General features: G+C 44.7%; 1 protein-coding gene across 3 annotated transcripts in view; it reads left to right on the forward strand.

Moving 5' to 3' along the window:
• TBC1D4 (TBC1 domain family member 4) overlaps positions 1-22394 on the forward strand; it is a 599835-nt gene that overhangs the window by 375590 nt on the left and 201851 nt on the right. For all 3 annotated transcript variants that reach the window (XM_069205277.1, XM_069205279.1, XM_069205278.1), the window contains exon 5: positions 20464-20568. In XM_069205277.1, the coding sequence (XP_069061378.1) occupies positions 20464-20568 (105 nt within the window). The remainder of the gene's footprint in view (positions 1-20463; positions 20569-22394) is intronic.

The following is a 22394-nucleotide window of genomic DNA, read 5'->3' on the forward strand; positions in this document are numbered from 1 at the left end:
ATTATAAAGTCAAGGACCTGAGGTTGAAATGACTGGGACCTATAGGAACAGAGAGGGAAGACATTATAAAGGCGGTGATCTTGGAGCAATATTTAGAATCCCTCCCTCCATCCACTTGGAGTTGGATACGCCAACACCCTAATGTCAATACGGCCATGGCCGTAGACTTAGCATGCGCTTACCACCGATCGACCGACTTCAAGAGTTTAAACCCCAAGACACCTACTAGACCTACAGCCATACCTCTAAGAAGTTTTCCCAGGAAAACCTTAGAAGACGCAGGGCTTCCCAAACTCGGGGACAATCCGCCAATGCAACAGCCACAGTGTTATAGCTGCGGGGAATGGGGGCATATAGCTCGACTATGCCCCCGGAAAGGGGAAAAACCTGAACCTATGGAGATTGGGATCACGAGGGCAAGAGTCTGATGCACAGGATGGGGTGATCCCAGATACAGACAGGAGTTAAAGTAAACGGAAAAGTGCTCCTAGCCTTGATAGACTCGGGATGTAACCAATCCGTTGTAAGAGCTGATGTGATAAGCCTATCAGGGCAACCCACCCACCAATGGGTATCGATCTGCTGCATACATGGGGACAAAGGCAATTATCCCCTATCCATTATGAGAATAGAGGGGGAAGGAAAACATTATCTACTACCGGTAGGGGTTATGGATCGCTTGGTGGAGGATTGTATATTAGGAACTGACTACATACGGTTCCCCGAGCTGTTAAAAAGGGTAAGATCTCGAATTGCGTCTGACTCCTGGTGGGCGGAGGCCCCGTTTTACGGTAGCTATATAGAGGACAAACCATGTCGGCCTAAACCCACCAGACGAGAAAAAAGACAAATAAAACAACAGTACTGGAATTCTGAAAAAGAAAAGAATATAGAGAAGGTAGTGGCCATTATTACAGCTCCTCCTCCTTCCTTCAGAGTCAGCCAGCGAGAAGATCCCTCTCTTCGTCATGCTTGGAAAGTGGCTAAATCAGAGTCTACTAATGAGGTGGGTCCGTACTTTATTGTCCAAAAAAATCTCCTCTACCAAGTCGTTAAGCAGGACAACATCGAGAAACGACAGTTAGTAGTACCCGAACCCTATCGCTTACAGGTACTCTTTTTGGCCCACAATCAGCCGAGAGGGGGACACTATGGTAGAGAAAAGACTGAAGAATATTTACTAAGGAGATTTTATTGGCCCGGAGCATACGCACAACTTCGACAGTACTGTGCCCAGTGTCCCCGGTGCCAGCTTAAAGACCCGGGACCCCAAAGGAAAGCCCCCCTCCAACTCTTACCTATCATTGAGGTCCCTTTCTCCAGGATTGGCATGGATTTTGTAGGCCCACTTCTCCCCTCCACCAAAGGTCACACCTATATTCTAGTTTTAGTGGACTATGCTACCCGGTACCCTGAGACTATACCCCTTACTAGTATGACCTCTAAAAATGTAGCACAAGCTATGATCACTTTCTTTGCTAGAGTCGGGTTTCCCAATGAAATCTTGACGGATCAAGGGACACCTTTTATGTCTTCATTAATTAATAATATTTGTAAGACCCTTGGGATCAAACAAATCAAGACCTCCGTTTATCACCCCCAAACGGATGGCATGGTTGAACGGTACAACCGCACTATAAAAACATTAATAAGGAAAACGGTCTCCGAATCGGGACGGGATTGGGACCGGAAGCTTCCATTAGTCCTGTATGCCATAAGAACACATGAACAGGCCTCTACTGGGCATTGCCCCTTCGAACTTGTCTTCAGACGAAAACCCCGTAGTCTGCTAGACATGGCAGCGGAATTATGGGAAGAAGAGGGGGAGGAAGAAAAGCCTCTATTAGATTACATATACAATCTTAAAAACCACCTACAAACAGTATGGGAAGACGTGCGTAAACATCTTGAAAAATCTCAAAATACCCAAAAGAAATATTATGACAAAGGAACAAAACCACAATACTTACAACCTAATGATAAGGTCCTTATATTAAGACCTTGTTCCGACAATAAGCTCCTGGCCAAGTGGCAGGGTCCGTATACAATATTAAAAGCAATTTCCCCTGTTACTTACCTGGTAGAAATATCCAAACATCCCAATAGAACTCAAATTTACCATATTAACCTGTTAAAAAAAATGGGAGGAACCCACGATAGTGCCAAATCAGTCAGCTACCGGATTCCTAATAACCCCTGAGGAACCCCTAGACATTGAGTTGTGTCCCACTAACACCAATGTAAATGTAGAGACACCCCACATTAATGCCAACATCACAGGAGATCAGATGAATCAACTAAAGAACCTTTTAAAACGACATAGCCGTTTTTTCTCGGGAATACCGGGAAAAACTCATCTGATCCAACATCACATCAGAACCCCTGAGGGAAAAGTAATAAGACTACGCCCTTACCGTATCCCCGAAGCCCGCCGACATTTAATTGAAGAAGAGGTACAAGCTATGTTAAATTGAAGGTCATAGAACCATCTACAAGTCCTTGGTGTTCCCCCGTCATCATCGTCCCGAAACCGGACGGTTCGATAAGATTGACTTCCGCCGTCTAAATGAAATTTCCCTATTCAATATGTACCCAATTCCCAGAGTGGATGACCTACTCGAACGACTGGGCAAAGCCCAATATATGTCAACACTCAATTTAACGAAAGGGTACTGGCAAATACCCCTAGCACCAGCTGATAGGGAGAAAACTGCTTTCTCCACTCATTCAGGACTGTACCATTTTACGGTACTTCCATTTGGGCTCCACGGGGCTCCAGCCACCTTCCAAAGACTAATGGACCACCTTTTAAGACCTTTTCAACAATATGCTGCCGCCTATTTAGACGATATTGTGGTTTTCAGCAACACCTGGGAAGACCATCTTATCCATCTCCATGAAGTATTTCAGGCGTTACAAGCAGCCGGTCTCACAGCCAATCCCAAAAAATGTCATCTAGGTTATGACCACATTGCTTATCTGGGGTATTTTATAGGAAAGGGCCAGCTCCGACCGCAAAAGAGTAAGATAGAGGCCATCCAGGAAGTCCCTACCCCCACAACAAAAAGGGAACTTCGCTCCTTCCTGGGGTTAATTGGTTATTATCGACGTTTTATACCTCAGTATTCTACCTTGGCCGCCCCCCTCACATACCTCCTTAAGAAAAACCTACCATCTAAGATAACATCCCTATCTGAAAAACAACTGAATAGTTTTAATCAATTGAAATCCTACCTCACTACAGAGCCAGTCTTAAGGTGTCCTGATTTTACTAAGACATTCCATCTGTATATGGACGCCACGGATGTGTGGTTAGGGGCAGTACTTTCCCAGCCTGACGACAATGGTCATGACCACCCCATTGTCTTCATTAGTAGGAAACTATTACCCAGGGAATGTCACTATCCGATTATTGAACGTGAGTGTCTTGCTATTAAATGGGCTGTTGAGAACCTGAGGTACTATCTCCTGGGACACCCTTTCGTTCTGTTTACCGACCATCCTCCTCTGACTTGGTTGGCTTCCAATAAGGACTCCAACTCCCGAATCCTTCGATGGTTTATGGAGCTTCAACCCTTCTCTTTTAAGGTCCGTCATATTCCGGGTACTCTCCAAGGACCTGCTGACTACTTGTCTCGATTTCCCGGTTCTTCGGAACTGTATCAGTCCCGATCTTGGGATGGGGTGTGTAGCCGGCTGACGGATGTGCCGGCTACTATAACAACAGAATCGGGAACGGAGTCCCGATTCTCCTTTCTTGACGACGCCCCGCCCAGGCATCCTAGCAACGTAAGCGCCGTCAGCCTCACAGGGAACCCGGATATCCGGGTTCCCGAAATAGTAGAAATCGAGAACGGACTACGCGTGGGGAGAGGAGAGAGGGGAAAAGACGCCGACAGAGACGCGAGAAGCCCGATAGAGAGACCGGAGGAGACAGAAGGAAGACGGAACGCCAGAGAAGCCCGGAGAACAAGCGCCCAAGACCGGATTGCGACTGAGAGGGAAATAGAAGGGTGAGAATTCCACCACGTCCCAGGAGGGACGTGGCTCAACCAGGTACGGTCCTATATAAAGGACAACTTCTGGTTAAAGGGGAGAGGGACGCCAAGAGAGGGGAGGGGAGGGAGACTACAGGGAGAGGGGAAGGAATTTATAGAGGGAGAGGAGAAGGAGAGTAACGCTAAAAAGGAGGAGGAAGGGCATAAAGGAACAGGAGCCCTATAGAGGGAGGGGTAAATAAGACTGGAACACTAAGAGCACTACAAGGAAAGAATTAAGAGCACTAAAATTAAGAGCACCAGAGATAGAAACCTACCACTACAAAGACACTTCTAGGTGACTCTTCCTATACATCCTAATTTCCACATTTGTCACACTTTCCCGGGGGACCTCTCTCTCTCTCTCTCTCTCTCTCTCTCTCTCTCTCTCTCTCTCCCCCTCTCCCCCTCTCTCCCTCTCCCTCTCTTTTTTCTTCTTGTCGTGTTAATACTAACGGTACATCCACAAACCCCAGACTTACCTATATCTCCATTCCTCTTGTTTCCGGTGCACCTGGGAGTCCCAAGAAGAACCTCTTCGCCGGTCAAGAGGAAACCTGGGGAAAAGAGAAGAGTCAATTTATTACGGAGAACCCAAAAACCCCTATAATACTGAAGACTATCTCGTCTCTTTAAAGAACTTTAAATAAAGTCACCTTTTCAAACCACCCGAGAATCATAGCCCTTATTATTGCCACACCCACTGCCACAGACGTGTAGTGTCCTGCTGGACAAGTTCTAGTGTTCCACCAGCCACTCGGCTGAGGGCTGGCCTTACACACACACCCCACACCCATCTAACAGAGGCGTCACCAGTCAGGTGACCCTGCCAGTAAAAAGGGCTGGGCGCATGTACCCATGGCAGTTATCAGAACAGTAACCATGTGTCTGTGTCACTTCATTTAGTAGCATGAGGGCATAGAGCCCCCAACGCTACAATGGTGACGAGTAGGTCTGCCCCACGCGTGAGCTGGCTGCAGCTGTCACCCTGTGAGGAGGGAAATGCATGAGGTGCTCCCGCACCTTGCATCCGTAAAGCACCCCACTGCAGCCCCCGCCTGCCATAGCCCCAGAAAGGCAGAACGCAGCCAAGAACACTGCCCGACCCTCCGCCTGGCGTGAGCTGAGCTTACGGGCAGAAGAGAGAAGAGAGTACAGCAGAGCCCTGCGAGGTGTGAAAAAAAAAGGTGTGAAGGAGAGTTATGCGACCAACGCGTGAAGCAGATGTTTTCTGTGACACCCAGAGAAGGGTCCAGCTTCCCCCGATACAGGGGCTGCTCTGAGGCCCGCCTGTGGCCGCACAAAGACTAAAGTGGCCACCATGGGAGCGCACTGGCAGCAAGGTGAGATGGCTCGCCTCAGCCACAAATTACAGACGGACACTATGCAACAAACGGCCCACAGCGATAGTAAGACTGCTGCGGCCGCTACGGGAGAGAAGACCCGACGGTGCTGCCACGCACCAATGAATCCGGGGAGTGCCCAAAGCGGCCCCCCCTCACCCTCCCCAAAACAAACAGCTTTGCATGGCGGCCTACAGCGATGGCAAAATGTTTAGGCCGCAAGCAGGAAGGAGCAAAGGTGCTGCCACTCACCTGAATGTGGATCGAAGTACCTCCCCCCCCAAGCAATACAACGAGTACGGCCCACAGTGCAAGGGAAGGCTGCTACGGCCGCAATATGAGAGCCGCAATAGTTCTGTCATGCACCAAGGCAAAGGTGAAGTGCCCAGGGCCGCCTCTATTCATGGATTCCCAGAACGGAGATCGGCCTGTAACACTGCTGACCATGACCAGCAACTTGCATGCCTCCACACGGCGATGCTGTTTAAAAAAAAAATAAAAAAAAAGTAAAAAAAAAAGAAGGCGCACGGAAAAAAGAAAAACAAAAAAATGGGCACTTACCTGTAGCTTCGGAGCCCCCCCCCCCCCAGGCTGACGAGCTCCTCCCAGGCAGCATGGCTCCTCACTGGCGTCTGCTTCAATCAGGACGCCGGTAGGAGGAAAGACTGTCTTGCAGCTGAAAATAGCACCACAGTGACCAAAGAAAGGTACTGCCCCTTTTTTCTGTTTCAAAAGGGAAATAAGCATTGGCGAAAGCAAATTGACAGCAGCACCCCAGTAAATTACTGCACAAGACCAGCAGCGCACCCACGGACGGAAACAGCGCAGGAGAGGAAGTGACGTGTGCAACCACTGCACCGGGAAGAAGAGTGCAGCTGCCCCAGCCAAGCTGCAAAAGTATAAAATGGACACAAGTGCAACGTGAGGTTCTAGGAGAGCGCTCATAGCCTGCGCAGCCCCTAACAGCCGTCTGCCACCGCCAACACAGAAAGAGTGCCACATGCCCCAGCAGATGGACATCACCTCAAGATAGGAGAGGGACATGCCAGGCATCAGCAAAGGACGCCCAGAAGGTAAAGAGACAATGTCGGAGGTGAAGATGGACAGAGCCCCCATGAGCATGATGGAAACGCCCGGGAGACGAGGCCGTGCCAGCCAGTCTTTCCGCGACCAAGATGGCCACCATTGTCCTGTCACACAGCAGGTCGAGAGAAGCGACCAACCATGCAAAGTACGTGCAGGCTCAAGCAGGGCCAGGTGCCGAGACAGCGCTGCCTTGAGGCACAAGCACTGCGCCCTCATTGAAGAGGAGGCGGGAAAGGAAGTGACCTGCCGTCCCTGCCCTGCAATGGGACAGAGACTGATTAAGGAGGGTACTCAAGACGGAGTCGGCAGTGACTCACAACAGGCAAGAGGAGAGTCGCACACCCCGAGTGGCACGATGCCACCACCGCCACACTGAGAAGACTCCTAGTCCTTGGACAGGACTTTTGAAAGGTCCACACAAAAGGAGGATAGGTGGCCCGATGCCACAGCAGAGGAGAAGAGAATGTGGCACAACACTATGCAGTGAAGAGAGGAGATTGTGTGACAACGCCTGTCACACTGCAACACCTGACAGCTGCAGAAGTACAAGAGCGCAACATCAACAGGGTGGAGAGAAGCCACAAGGGATGAGTGCACCCACAGAAAGGACAGCCACTGGGGTACAGCGACGCCACTGGAGACAGCTCAGCGGGAGTACCAAATGTAATACCTGTGCATGGGCGAACTACGTACTTGCCCCACACTGCACAGTGCGATCGTCCAAGTCACCTGTCACCGGCTGCCTGAGCAGATGGCATCACTGCTAGCATCTACACATGAGGAAAAGAAAGACTGCACTAGCTATAGCGAAGTCCCTCCAGTCACCCTCACTCTAGCATCAATCACTCATCTTTCAGATCTCCGAATGGCAAGCACCACCATTGCCATGTGCATCACGATATCCATCAGAGGAGCAGTTAAACAACCAGACTGGAGTCCTACACCTTTGCTATGATGCTCTGAGGAACCAGTCAACCACTGACCACCTGCTCACCCTGCCTGTATCCTGCTCTCTGTGGCAAAAGCGAGTTGTGACCTGGACCCATCTACCCCCGTGATTGCACGAGCGACTAGGCAGTGGCTCCTCACAGGTCTTTCAACTGCCCTGACGTGGCACATAAGCAGCCCCAGCGCAGACCACAAGCAGTCATGTGGCAACCTAGACAAGGGGCCTCCCCCATCGCAAGAGAGGGACTTGACATTGCCCCACCGATGAAGTCGAGGAGAGAGCAAGACTCCAACAGGTCACAGCACACCAAGACTGTCTTCAGTGAATTAACATGACACCAACTAGACACCCTCCTTGCAAAGCGAGAGACAATTGCTCTGAGACCGTCTGAGAGCCCACCTACACTTGGTCCATTTTGGCAGGCGCACCGACTACGAAACATCCACCCTTGGGGTTGTACGAGACTTGGACATGGCCCTGTTGGGAGTTCAGTGCTACTTCTTTGGCGCGGCCTACTTGGCCCGCACAGCCCACGCAGTCATGTGGCAATCCAGGGGCAAGGGCCCCTAAGAAGTTCCAGAGTGAAGAATCCACAAACGAGAGGTGGTCTGGAAGCTGCTCTACTGACAAGGTATCAGGATGTGCCAAGGCTTCAGAGGAGGACTTCACACCATCACAGATGTTGTCAGTATTTGAGGGACTGGCCCTCATGAAGCCAGGATGTCTCAAGAAGTATATTTGCAGCGGAATCCACCAACGCTCCGAATGCACCCAATTCAAACAAAGTGAACTGTATACACCGAAAGCCTTGCCACAGGTGCCACATGACTGACCCACAGTGCATTTGTGGACACTTAACCAACCATCTGACTGTCACAGAGTCCGGACTTCATCCACACAATGTTCGTGCCCAGATGTACCTGGTTAAATCATGGTCTTGTGCAGAGGAGTCCAGGTGCTCCCAGCTGCAACTGTCCACTGCAATTCTGCGGCCTGCCTTTTCGGGGCCGAGAGACTGATGGTGGTGTTTTCTTTTACAGGTTTGACTTTTTGTTCCTCAATAAGGTTTGGGAGGAATGTAGTGTCCTGCTGGACATGTTCTAGTGTTCCACCAGCCACTCGGCAGAGGGCTGGCCTTACACACACACCCCACACCCATCCAACACAGGCGTCACCAGTCAGGTGACCCTGCCAATAAAAAGGGCCAGGCGCAAGTGCCCATGGACAGTTAGCAGAACAGTAACCATTTGTCTGTGTCACTTCATTTAGTAGCATGAGGGCCTAGGGCCACAAACACTACAGGATGGTCTAGCAAGGATTACCACTGTACAGATATTCTGCACCCCGCCCCCCCAGTGAGTTTATCACCACCACCAAAACCCTTGTCTATTAAGGTAATCTGTAAGATTCTATGTAACAAAATATATTTCTGTATGCTTAACACAGTGAAATCTAATTCCACTCTTAAATGCCTGTAAGCTTTAACATATATTTTCACTATAAAAAAACATCTACTGCCTTCACAATACCTTTTCATAGTGGACAGATAAGATGTTTATCTGATATAATGTTCCCAAAGAACCAATCAGCCTTATAGCCTTCATCATTGGCACTGTCCCCATAATCAACTCTGGCCTATTATATAAGCAGTTTTTCTATTAGACATCCATCAGGCATACTGTCATAAAATTAAAAACATGTAGACAATTACAGTTAACAAAACAATATAGAAAACCTATTAAGAAGAGGTAACAAGAATTATCTCAGTGCGAATGTTCAAATCCCGGAGTTTGTCAGAGGGAGCCAAGAGTAACAAAATCCTCATCTGATGAAGTAATCTTTGTGATTATGTGCAATAAATGATTTGAATACAGGCTTTCATAGTGTAATGTCAATCAACTCTTACAGTGCTTTCATTTGTAATCTATGCTTTTCATAATAAGTCAAGACTACTTACTGCGTTTGTCATATTTTTTCGTAATGTATAGATCAGATCTATGACTTCAGACATAACTTTCCCCAATGAATCAATCAGGCCTATACCTGTTATTGTTGGCTTTTTAAAATAACCAGATCAGGCCTACTCTTGTTGAACATAAGCTTTATCACAAGAAGACCAGGTATATAGTTAAAAAACGACAAATAATTGCAAAAGTTCAGTTGGCAAAACAACTTACAATTATTTCTAAGAAGATCAAACAGTGATTATCACAGTGCAAATTTTCTACCCTGAGAGAGTATCAGAAGGAGTAATCTACACCAAACATTTTGCCTACAACAGTAATTTGTGACTTTGCATGCAACAAAATGCTTGTCTACAGGTTTTAACAAAGTGTGATAAAAATCCACCCGTAAACGGCTCTTGGATTTAACATATGCTTTTCAAATTAAATAAGTGTGCCCTACTGCCTTTGCCATACCTTTTCATACGAAACAGTTCAGACCTGTGGCGATATGCCATCATTGGCTTGTGTGCACAAACAATTAATGACTATTGTAGTCAGCATACGCTTGCTAACAGACTCAGCAGTAGAGTCTTTTGTGATGTTCATAGAAACTGAAATATGATTCCTAATGGATTTTTAATCTTTTTTGGCTGTTTTAAATTGGTACTGTGAAAAAAAATCCTTATCATACCTTGGACTTACACGGTTTTCTTGCAAAATCAGACATTATTTAAAAGATTGTTACTTAAACTCTTTAAACTATTCTCTGCCCCTGCGGAATGAAGTACCAAGGCCCAGGAACATCACTCCTCTCTCACCCGGTGTCCTTGGCGGCCCACTAGACTATTGGCTGTGTGTGCACTTTTACCCAGAATTCAGGCCAGATCCTGGAACAGATGATGTGGACACACTGTTGGAATGGCAAGCATGGGAGGCACTGGCAGTGAAAAACTGCAAATTGAACAACCCAGTCTGACCACATCGTGGCAAGTATGATTATGGATAACCATAAGGTAAAAAATTCAAATCATCTGAACATTATATGGCAACTCTTCCTCCTGTACAGCAAGCACCCCATTGCTTTATAGCTAGGTTTTCGCTACATAAACGAGTCGAGGAGCTAACATGGCTCACTGTGGCAGTGACCTGCAGGGCAGCTCGGGAGGGCGCTGACTGGTCAGACAGGGAGGCAGTGACCTGTAACGGGAGCCAAGAGACGCATTTCAGGGATAAAGTCTGTGCTCGTCACAGTATGTGTGAATTTGAGCGTAGAGAACAGGGCTCGTTTTCAGAGTGCATGCTTCTAAATGAAGCCAAAATTGCAGTGATTCCGAGTTTATGAGCATTGTCAGTAAGAGAGCTTGGCCAGTTGTCATTTGAAGTTTGATGAGACCAGCTCCTTTTTCTAGAGGGTGTTATTTTTCTGTGTCGACTGTACTAATTTATCACTCCGCAAAGATTATAGGCTGTGACTGCTGCTTATGAATCATCCTGATGCCCACAGTAGTTCATACGTAGATCTCCACAGCATATGCATTAAGACACATAGGGCCTGATTACAACTTTGCAGGAGGTGTTAATCCATCCCAAAAGTGACGGTAAAGTGACGGATATACCACCAGCCGTATTACGAGTCCATTATACCCTATGGAACTCGTAATACGGCTGGTGGTATATCTGTCACATTTGGGACAGATTAACACCTCCTCCAAAGTTGTAATCAGGCCCAAAGATATATACCTGTCAATACAAACCAGGTACCCGCCAGGAAGAGATTCTGTTGTACTGTTAAACTCACAACCCCATCAGAGCACCCTGGCGAAAGCACTGCACCTCTACCTCTGGCTCTTCCTGCTCAGCCTCTCCTTCACCATCTACATGGTGAGTTAACACAGAGCATCGACAGGAGAAGGCAAACTGGACTAACAGAGAGTGGAAAGTGAAAACCAAATCAAATGAACAAACTTGAATGTATCAGGAGAATGCAAAGGGTAAAAAAGAGCAGCAAATGTGAAAATGAGCAAACGTCACGAAAAATAGGTAATATATATGAGAACATAAATGGAAAATACACAAAATTTGAGAATTCTGAATCCGCATTTCCATTTGGAAAAATGTAAACACAACAAAGCTTTATTTGAGAGTCGCAGAACGAAGTGTGAAATAATCTGCTATGTTTCTGTTTGACTAATATCTGTCTACAGTTGTAGAGAAACAGATTTTTTACTTGGCTCACGCTAATAGTGCAGTTGCTGTCTCATGCACCAGAACTGGTTTGCTGTGGTCCTACTATTCAAATGTTCTTTTCAGACTCTTGTTGAGACACACACTGTGTATGATAATGCCCTTCACAGCAGAGCAGAGTTTTGCTGTGAGCACCCACAACAAAGGCACAAAGAGGAGTGCTGTTTCTGCATCAGCCCAATTGAAGGTGTGATCATGGAAGACAAAAGGCTGGGCCTCACCTAAGGGCCTCTCTATATTAGAGCACAACAGAATTTGCGTTTAAACCCCTCATCCCTACTTTCTACCAAAGGCCAGTGCTTCAGGAAGTCTAATCAGTAGCATCTTGCTACCAAAGCCTTCATTGAAATGCTAAAGGGACCACAATCATTGGCTGCCACACCTCAGTATCTGAATGTCCACCCTCCTGCCATAGAAGTGGAGGCAATCCACTTAAACTGCCTGGGGAATCTGCACTTGCCCTACATCTGGTACTTGTACCATGCCAAACCAGGCACATCTTGAATTATCCCACTTTGCTTTTTTTCATATATTTTTTTATTGCGCAGAATTTATACATTTTAGAGCAAAATCCTATTCTATATGTGAACAACAGCCACATGATAAAGTGGAGGGAGCCCTGACAACAAAGTGCCTTTTGCAAACCTGTACTGTACAACTAGAATCAATCCGTGGCCTAGTCCATATAAAAGTATCAGCAAAGGTTTAAATTGCGTAAATAAATAGCAACCGAACAGACTATGCAAAAAATTTCAGTGAGTACCACAAGGATTAAAAAATAATCGATATAAAAATAGCAGCAAGGGCTTAAAGTGCATAAGTAGCTAATAACCAAACCGATTGTGCAAAACAGTTTCCCTGAGCACCGCATGGTTCCAAAGATCAGTATACAGTTGAACATATCACTCATCATATCCCCCACGGAATAATATAAATCACACTAATATATGTTAAAGAATAATTAGCTCTGAATCATTCCTAAAAATAAAACACCCCACGTTGCATTAAACCTCGGAAGGGCCCCAAACAGTTTGGCATAGGCCTCTTCAAAAGATTGAGTCCTAACCATTTTATTGTGCCAGTGAAAATGTGAGGGGATCACATCTGTTTTCCAGTTTTGGAGAATCAGTGAACAAACAACCGCAGCTGCTATTGAGATAAAATATTGTTGAAAGTTACGTAGATGATAGACTTCATAGGATGAGCAAAATAGACCCAGCCACCCCAGTTGCTGCCTTGCATCTAAAGCATTGGTCTGGGTTTGAAGGGTATGTTCTGTGCAATCGTTTGGGTGTATAGTATTCTGCCCATCTTGATATAAATGCCATTCTCTTAAAATTGGCGACACGGAGTGATCTATAGCCTACCTCGGAAAGGTGCTGACACTCTTTAATATTAAGTCTACAGTTAGTCAAGTGATGGATTTTAAACAAGAGTTCAGGGAGTGCAGCGTCATTAGTCTGTTGATGCAGTAATTGATACCAATTGCCCACTCCTGCCAGCCATGTTTTCATATATATGCAATACCATATAAAGGATCTTTTCCTTTATTACCAGATAATTATTTTTTTAAACGCTGGAAATCTGGGTAAAACTAAATCATGGTGACATACTCTGATCATCAAATTATTTAATTAGTAACTCCCAAGAAATCTAATTCTGCTCATTATAAAAGTCCCTAAGTTTTACAAAACCTAGACCTTCCCATGGCTGAGACACCTTTTTTGATTTTCTAACCCCCAGATTTCACAATCCAGCAATGCAGTATAAGCGTGACATTGCGGGATTTCTCCAGGATTTGAAAGAGGACTGTAAACGTAAGTCAAAGGTCAACAAGATCTTGTACCTCATTTTCTTGGGGAGATTGGCGGTTTGAAGAAAGACAGACAGGGGCACTTGACTTTCTACCATCATACGATCTAATAAATAAATTGTCATTGACTGTGGTGTCTGCTGTCCACCAAGCCAGAAGATCTATTAATGTGACAACATCACAAAATAAAATGATGGATGGAGGGTTGAAACTTTTCACACACTCACCCCCAGTCACACATCTGAGTTTAATCCATCTTTATTTTGCTTGCCACGTCACCCCAGTTCGGACCCAGCCATATGCAAATCAGTCTTGAAACCGGACCCAGGATGCTTGTTTCCGGTCCAGGGAGGACCTAGCCTGGCAGTTCAGGCTGGGCTGTTCCCATGGGGAACAGGGTCAAGACTGATTTGCATATGGCTGGGTCTAAACTGGGGTGACATGGCAAGCAAAAGAACTGTGGATTAAACCCAGGTCTGTGACTGGGGGTGAGTGGTTGAAAAGTTTCAGCACTCTGGCCATCATCCTTTTGTGTCACTAAAGTTGCCCTAAGTGGGAAGGGTATGCCCAGACATGAGTCCCTTGCTCACTGTGCCACTGGATTCAACCTAGCCTGGCTGATGAAGGGTGATACCCTGAACCGGTCCCAGGATGCTTGTTTCCGGTCCAGGGAGGACCTGGCCTGGCAGTTCGGGCTGGGCTGTTCCCCTGGGGAACAGGGTCAAGACTGATTTCCATATGGCTGGGTCCAAACTGGGGTGCCATGGTGAGCAAAATAACTATGGATTAAACCCAGGTCTTTGACTATGGGTGAGTGGTTGAAAAGTTTCAGCACTCTGTCCATCATCCTTTTGTTTTGCTAAAGTCCCCCTAAGTGGGATGGGTTATGCCCAGACGTGGGTCCCTTGCTCACTGTGCCACTGGATTCAAGCTAGCCTGGCTGATGAAGGGTGATATCCTGAAACCGGTCCCAGGACACTTGTTTCCGGTCCAGGGAGAACCTGGCCTGGCAGTTCGGGCTGGGCTGTTCCCATGGGGAACAGGGTCAAGACTGATTTACATATGGCTAGGTCCAGAATGGGATGGCATGGTAAGCAAAACCCAGATCTGTGACTTGGGGTGAGTGGTTGAAAGGTTCCAGCACTCCATCCATCATCCTTTTGTGTTGCTAAAGTTGCACCTAAGTGGGAAGGGTATGCCCAGACGTGGGTCCCTTCCTTGCTGCACCACTGAAACTGGTCCCAGGATGCTTGAGTCCTGTCCAGGGAGGACTTGATTGGCAGTTCGGGATGGACTGCTCCCATAGGGAGCAGGGTCAAAACTGATTTGCATATGGCTGGGTCCGAACTAGTGTGACGTGGCAAGCAAAATAACGATGGATTAATCTCATATCTGTGACTGGGGGTGAGTGTTTGAAAAGTTTCAGCACTCCGTCCATCATCCTTTTGTGTTGCTAAATATCTATTAATGTGGCCCGGTAATAGGTTCTAAAATGTGGCAAGTCAAGACCTCCCTGTGTTATAGCAACCTGCAAAATAGACATTTGAACCCAAGGCTGTTTCTTAGCCCAGACAAACATTCTGATAATGGTCTTGAGTTCTTCAAAATAGGCACTCAGGGTTTTTAAGGGAAGATTAATAAAAATAAATAAAAACAAGGGAAGAATGGACATTTTGATGAATGTTACTCTACCAACCAGGGAGAGCCGATTATGCCCAACTTTGCAGCAGCTCTCGCTTTGGCAAGAGTTGCTCCATAATTGAGACCAGGTAACTGCGTATAGTCCATTTCTAACGAAAATCCCAAGATTCCTGATGGGATGCTTTGGCACCATCTGCAAAATATGTGGAAGCTCACTGTGAGGTGAATTGAACAGTAAGAGTTCAGTTGTGGCCTGATTAACTGTATACCCTCCCATTCGCATAGAATTATCAATTTCGTTCAGGACATTCAAGATGTTAAAACTGTCAGCCCTCAAATATAAAATCATATCATCTTTGAATAACTTAATTTTCAGCATCCCCTCAATAGGTGGTACAATGGCTTGATTATTCTGCATCCTCGAGGCTAAGGGTTCATTTAAAAAAGAAAAAAGAAGTGGAGAAAGAGGGCAACCTTTACGGGTACCTCAGTTAATCTTTACTATCCCCACCTCATAAGAATTAATAATGATCTTAGCCTCAGACTTCCGGTAAAGCCTTTAAAATATGTCTATAATTAAAGGAGGGTAGCCAAATCTATCCAAGATTTTAAAAAAAGGGGCTGACCAATTGACATGGTCAAATGTATTTTCTGCATCCATTAGGAGAATAACTGCTTTTTCTTTGACAGCTGAGAAATAATTAATGGCTTGAATCAGTAGATGAATGTTAGCTGCCATTGACCTTCTGGGCAGAAAGCCATTTTGATCTGGGTGGACCACAGATCGCACACACAGAGTCAACCTATCTGTCTAGATCTTCATAAATACCGTGTAGTCCACGTTCAGTAGACTTATGGAGCGATATGAATTAGCCTTTATGGGGTCTTAACCTTTCTTAATAAAACTAACCAAAACAGATTCTTAATTTTTTTTTAGGTATTTCCGCTCCCTTTTTAATACTATTAAACAGAGCCAGGAGAACAACTTATATTAGCTTTGTAGGAAATAACCTACCCCCTAAATGCGGCTTTAAATTCTTCCCAGACTACAAAAAGAGGAGCAGAATTCAGATTTTTTGCGAAAAATTCCCAGATGAATCGTTTATTATCCCTAAACCATGTTTGGTTCGAGAGCAGGGCCCTGTCAAAATGCCATCTTGGCCTTATCCGCTGTTCTACTTTGAGAATTAAGGCCAAAAAACTGTTGAGTGGCCTGAAAAGGGTTTGGCTTTTATCTAAATGTTACCCCTTCTTAATGATTGTGCTGCAAGAAAGAAATCTAGACGAGAAGCCAACTGAAATCTTGAAGAGTAGTATGTAAATTCAGAGAACTTGTTTAGGCCACCCACCACGGATCCTCTAATGGAAGATCTTCCATAACTCTTCTGAGCAGTCAGGCAGTTGTTCTGGTTTCATTTGCATCCTATCCCTATTAGATGTGTTATAACTTAAATTTTGTATAAAATTAAAATTGCCCCCAATTACAGCTAAACCCTCTGACTGTAGGGCCAATTTATAAATTTGCTCTAAAGCTTCGGTATCATATGGTATGGGGTCCTAATAATTTAAAAAAATTCAAGACTTCACCTGCCACCCCCACTTTAACCCAAATCCATCTGCCCTTGAAACTGCCTTAATCTCCCAGGTGATGGAGCTGGAAAGCAATATGGCCACCCCACGCACATCCACAACTCCTATTAATTTGGTCCATCTCAAGAAACTAGAGTGAATGTCTGGATTGGTTTGCTTGGGCACACAGGACTAATCCCAGTAGTCAACAATAACTAATAATACTGGACTAACCACTAACTTTGGGTTTCCCGGAGCAGCGTGCTGACCTGCGTGAAGCAATTCAGTGCTACGGCAGAGGTAGTAAGTTCTTTATAAATGTAATTACAATTTAGTCTTCTCCTGTTGGGCTTGGAATCTCTGCTGATTGAAATATTCCTATATTTCGGGGTAATAACCGCTTGAGGGGTATCCTTACCGAGTACTTCCTTGTTGCTGTATTCTGTTTTTTCTACCATGGACCAGTGGTTACTATTAGCTTTGTACCTTTGAATTTAGGGGAACTATTGGATTATTGCTGAGAAAAATAATATTGGGGCTGGACTTCCTGGACTTCCTACCTGCCAAAGAGTTTTCTAAAAAAAACAACAAAAAAAACATTTTGCAACATCTAGGGTTGCTGTATCACAGCCCCTGTCCTTGCTGTGGATGCTAATTAGTGTTGTCATCCTTGATACTTCCCTGCCCGTTCACTTCCTTCTTCCTTTGGGAGCGCAACGTACTCCAGCCCCTTGTGTCAGTCTCTGAATTTACCTTCAGTTTTAGCGGCTGACGTTGGGGTAAGGTACGCATTTTCATCAGTTCCTGCATCCAGATCAAGGTTAGTGCCAGACATGGAGGAAAACAGCCATAGTCGCTTGAAGTAGGGGCACACTACTGCATGCTGCAGCACCCTCAAAATAACCATGCTGGGGGGTCAGAAAGTGCACTAGCAATACAAATGTGGTTACATTTTTAGGATCCAGCGCACAAACGCTCTGTCCCTGTTGTAATCTCTGTGGCCTTTTAACCATGCCCGTGTCATGCTCATCACTTTTGTTGGTTCATGGGCTTGCCTTTTTAAATTTGCTTGATTTCATTAGTGAAAGGCATGCATATGTCATGCCTTTTCTGGTGTTTAGCCCTCCTCGAGCGCACCAGCCAATTACTGAAAACATACGAAGTTTCATGTTTTCCATATGGTTTCTGGACTATTTTTTCTCTTTATTTCGTAGCCAGCGCAATCTCGCTAAGCACTAATTGAGCACTTTTCATGACTCCCAGTTTAATTCTATTATTTATTCTAGCGCTCCTTTGCTAAATCTAGGTTTTAAACAGCGCAATTGCGCTTGTTTTATTTTTATTACTATGCAAAGGCGAAACTGGACCGGTCTTTTTGTTCTGATTAGTCATCTTCACGCTCTTGGCGTGTCACTTTAAATCGTCTCCCTTATGTGAAATTGTATTACTTTTCATTTTCAGTTTATGTTGCAAGAAAAGTCCGGTTAGGAGTTTACAATGCTAATAGCTCTAACTTGAGCACAAGTGAGACCCATTGCCTTGCAAATGCTTGTTGTTTTAATCTTGTCACATTTGCTGTGTGTTTAAAGACAGGGGTCAAATGTCAGGTTGTATCTTCGGATAAATTGCTGCTTATTCTTTAAACATGGAGATTTGTGTTTTTACTTTTTTTTCCTCTGACTGCTAAGTAAAAGGGTGTTGTAAAGTGAACTATTGTGGTAATCTTTCTGGGGCCCGAGGACTTTGAAAGGAAAGGCTGTAGGATGTCATTTTTTTCAGACAACATGTAAATAGCTGATAATGAATTGTACAAATATTTAAAAACATTAGCAGGTAGGAAGGCACAACTAAAGTACATTTTTTATAATTCAGAAGTTTGATGGAAACAGATTTTAATAGGATCAAACCAATTAAGACACTTAACATGGTGATGCACAAATGATACATTTTTGTAAAACCCTAATTTCACAAACAATATGCGTGATATATTTTTTGTTTCAGTAAAAGTGGATGCCTCTGCAAATTTAGTTGCCAGTCTATGGAAAATGTGAGGTCTGTAAATGACCATGCGCTACCACCATGTGTTAGGAAAATGTTTGCGGCTCTGCTCCAAAATGCACCACCTGCTACAACATTACCTCCTGCTGAATGGACGTGACTCATTTGCTACACTTATTCTTTGTGTGCCACTTGGACTTTTCAATCCATATGACTTCAGTTATGTAACATTGATGGTAGCACCCCTGCTCTGAGAATTGCCCAAGCACACTGAAGACAGCAACATGCTAATGAAACCTTTCAGTACGTGAGATGTACGATTTTTAAGATATGTTGATAAAAGTCGAAATGTTTAAAATACTTACATCCTTTACTACTGGACAGAGACCCTCCATTCCATGGACCTTAATGTGGAGTCTCATCTAGTGTTAGTCCCTCTCGGGCTCATCTCTGCTCCTTTCACCCGTTTCTTGTTCTCCTGAAGGCTGCTAGGGATGTATTTTGGTGGATAGTACTCACCATCAAACGTAGCAACTTTAAAGCACTTCATCATACCTCCGACAGGGTGACGTCATACAGTTGTCATGGTGCCGCGTTCACTACACACAGCAAGCTCAGAATGCTGCCTGTCAGCCATTTTCTCCCTTCGGTCAGGAGGCTCTCATACTTCTATCAGCTAATGGCTCATGTACTGGCAGACATAAGAGACCCATGCTGTGTTTGGAGCGTCCCCTTGTAAACGAGTGTTTCTATGAGTGATGATCCAAGTTACGTATGAAGGCTTTCTTGCTAACTTTCTAGTGGTCCTGTGTGACCCTGCAAAAATATGTTTTTTCTTTTGCTTTACATGATAGTACAGATTTGCAGAACTGCCCTGCAGTGGGGACGCGTGTCACAGTTCTTCACCATGAATGAACGTCTGTCAGATTTCACAAATATTTAATTCATTGGTTACCGGTGCCTTGAGGCTTCCAAACGCGGTTTACCCGCTGTGATGATTCCGATCATATGTTGTCAGACCCTTGTGTACTTGTGCACTTGTGGCCTTGTGTTTCTGCTCATGCATGGTACAGCCTGGAATGGCGATCGAATAGTTCCGTTGTTCCGTCCTCTGCTATGTAGGACTGTGTGTATTAATAAAGAGTTTTAAACAAAATTAAAGCATCTCCTGCTCAAATGCGGTTGCCCAGTTCACTTAATGCTTTTAATAAAAGGGTCTACCTCACAGGCTTTACATAGACTCCAAGCTATAGGAACAACATCTACAGACTCTAATCTAGGGCTGGTGAAGAAGCCCATGCGTTGCCGAACAAAACTGCACTTTTATTGACACATCAACAACTTTTATTCTTCAGCAGAACAGTGTTTAAATTGTACCAACTCTAGAATGGCGACAGACTGGGTGAAAGGTAAATGAATATTCCAGACCAGTGGTGCCTACCTTTTTTTTTTTTAAATGAGATCCATGTTTAATTTTCAGGATAGTTGTATCTAAATGTGTTCTATTTAGATTCAAGGTTTGTAAGCAAAGATTGTGTGGCTATCCCTAAAATCAGGCATGGATTCTCGCATTCGACGCTCCTTGTCCCAAATTAGACACCCTTACTGTACCTGGTTGATCATCCGTTGTGAGATTTTAAACGCGCAGTTGGAATCATTAGTGAGCCTGGCTGGGTCTCCAATAGGCATGCTTCTTGATTTGAATGTGTTGCATAATTGAAAAAATATCCTGACATGTTTGAAAAGAACTCGCACAAAGATAGATATCTGAAAATGCGGAAAGCAATAAGCAGAATGCATTATGTGACTTACAACACAGTGAATATTTTTTTTACAGGGTATAAGGCACATTGATCATTTTGGCCTGGTCTGTCGCGAATGCATCGAACCAGGCATAAATCAGTATGTCTGTTATGTGTTCCAGTGCGCGAGCGAGGCTCTGGTGAGTAACGTGCATGACGCACACTGTACCTCTTCCTGTTATATCTTCAGAATGAATTGTGGGATGCTTTGAGATGCTCATGAGAGCAGGTTACTTTAAAAAAACATGCCTTTTGTATTTGTTTCTATGGTTAATACAGCGTGGCCTTTGATGAATGGCGCTTAAACGTTCGATTATTGTATAAACAGCATTTTGTGTGATTGGGAGACCAAAGCACGTCCCACAGCTATGTGTCAGCCGTAGCATTTTAATGCAGTAAGTAGACCGCAGATATCTAAACTATCTCTTAAGATATTTTTTGCTTTTTTCCCGTCTAATGGAGGGCGGGGGGAGGAGGAGGGAGTACGCTGCTTAGACCATTTGATAAAGTAACATTTTCTTTTACAGGAAACATTGGAAAACAGTTGTTTCAGTTCTTTTTTTGTGTTGGGGTGGGGGGGTTAGTAGGTTCTCGCGTTTTTGCAACAAATATGTACGCGGTTATAGGTGTGTGCATTTATTTTACTCCTATGTGAGGAGCCCATGTGTTTTTTGATTTGAGGATTCCCATTCCAGGGACTGACAGTGTAAAGGCCACTTTGTGTAGAAGCTGCGGGAGTGAAAGCCAGGCTTCTGCATCGCAGGGTGCCCCAACCCTTCCTGGAGTTTGCAACCCTTTAGGGGGTTCTCTTTTAACCCAAGGCAGGTGAGTAATGTATATCTGTGAGCTATGGGAGACTCGGACCTCTCATCACATTCTGCAAGTGGGTGAGGGGACATCATTATGCGTTAGGCCACTGAGAAGCTGGCCATACGTAGCCCTGCCTATGTCTAGGCCAAACCTTCTATGAACTACTAGTCTGCTTCTCCTCCATTTTCTTTGCTCCAATCAGAGAGAGAATAATTTTGATGCTTGTATATGGGGCGCTGAGTGTCCTTTAATATTTATCTCTTTTACTATGTGAAAGTAATGGAGAGAGTGCTAGTCTGGTGGTCAAAGGAGAGCCTCAAGCTACTAGGAGTACCTTTCTCACAACCTGATCCTGAGATATCCACAACTAAAGTTGGCTCTAAGGATAGATGGGGCTGGTCTCAGTAGCAACAATATACAAACCCAACTCATATACTATAAGGTATATGGAAAAATCCTCTATAATTATTCAATATCATGTAGAATTGAGCCCAAACTTTTTTTAATACAAGGCAGAGTTTATTAAATGCTATTTTCTGACACATACCCAAACACTTCACAATAGGAGTTTCTTCTGTACATCATTGCATTTGAAACAATCATTGTCTTTCAGCAAAAATACATACAACCAGTAGATGCTTTTACTGTAATTGCCTGACCTCATATTCATATTGCAAGCTCTAAATATACATACACATTATCAATCACATTCCACTCTTTCAATCACATTCAAACTAGAAATTGTTTCAAACCAGAAACATACCGATAATATAAAATAGAGTGAACCAGATGGCGTACCACCTCACAATGTATATTTCTCTGTCCACACTTGCTGTGACATTTATGCACAACATAACATTTCCTACACTATTTAAAGGTCAGTTTTTTATTGTCTTGTCTCATGATGCTGTATGAATGTGGCACCACCTTCAATGGAGTTATAGCTGTTTGTAGAATCTATTTCTCCTCCTAACTCTCGCTGGCTGGAAGCTCCACAGTCTCTTGTGCGTTTCCCTGTCTAAGGGGACTACACATTTGTGGGTGGTTCGATGTGATGGTGCCCTTTCACTCCTTTCCTGCTTTCAGTTCCTCTATTAAGCTTTCAGGATTGTTCTTCAGTAACTTTGGGAAGAGTAAGATTGAGTGCTTGAGATCC

This window comes from Pleurodeles waltl, chromosome 8 (genome assembly GCF_031143425.1).
Source record: "Pleurodeles waltl isolate 20211129_DDA chromosome 8, aPleWal1.hap1.20221129, whole genome shotgun sequence".
In the NCBI taxonomy this organism is placed as follows: Eukaryota; Metazoa; Chordata; class Amphibia; order Caudata; family Salamandridae; genus Pleurodeles; species Pleurodeles waltl.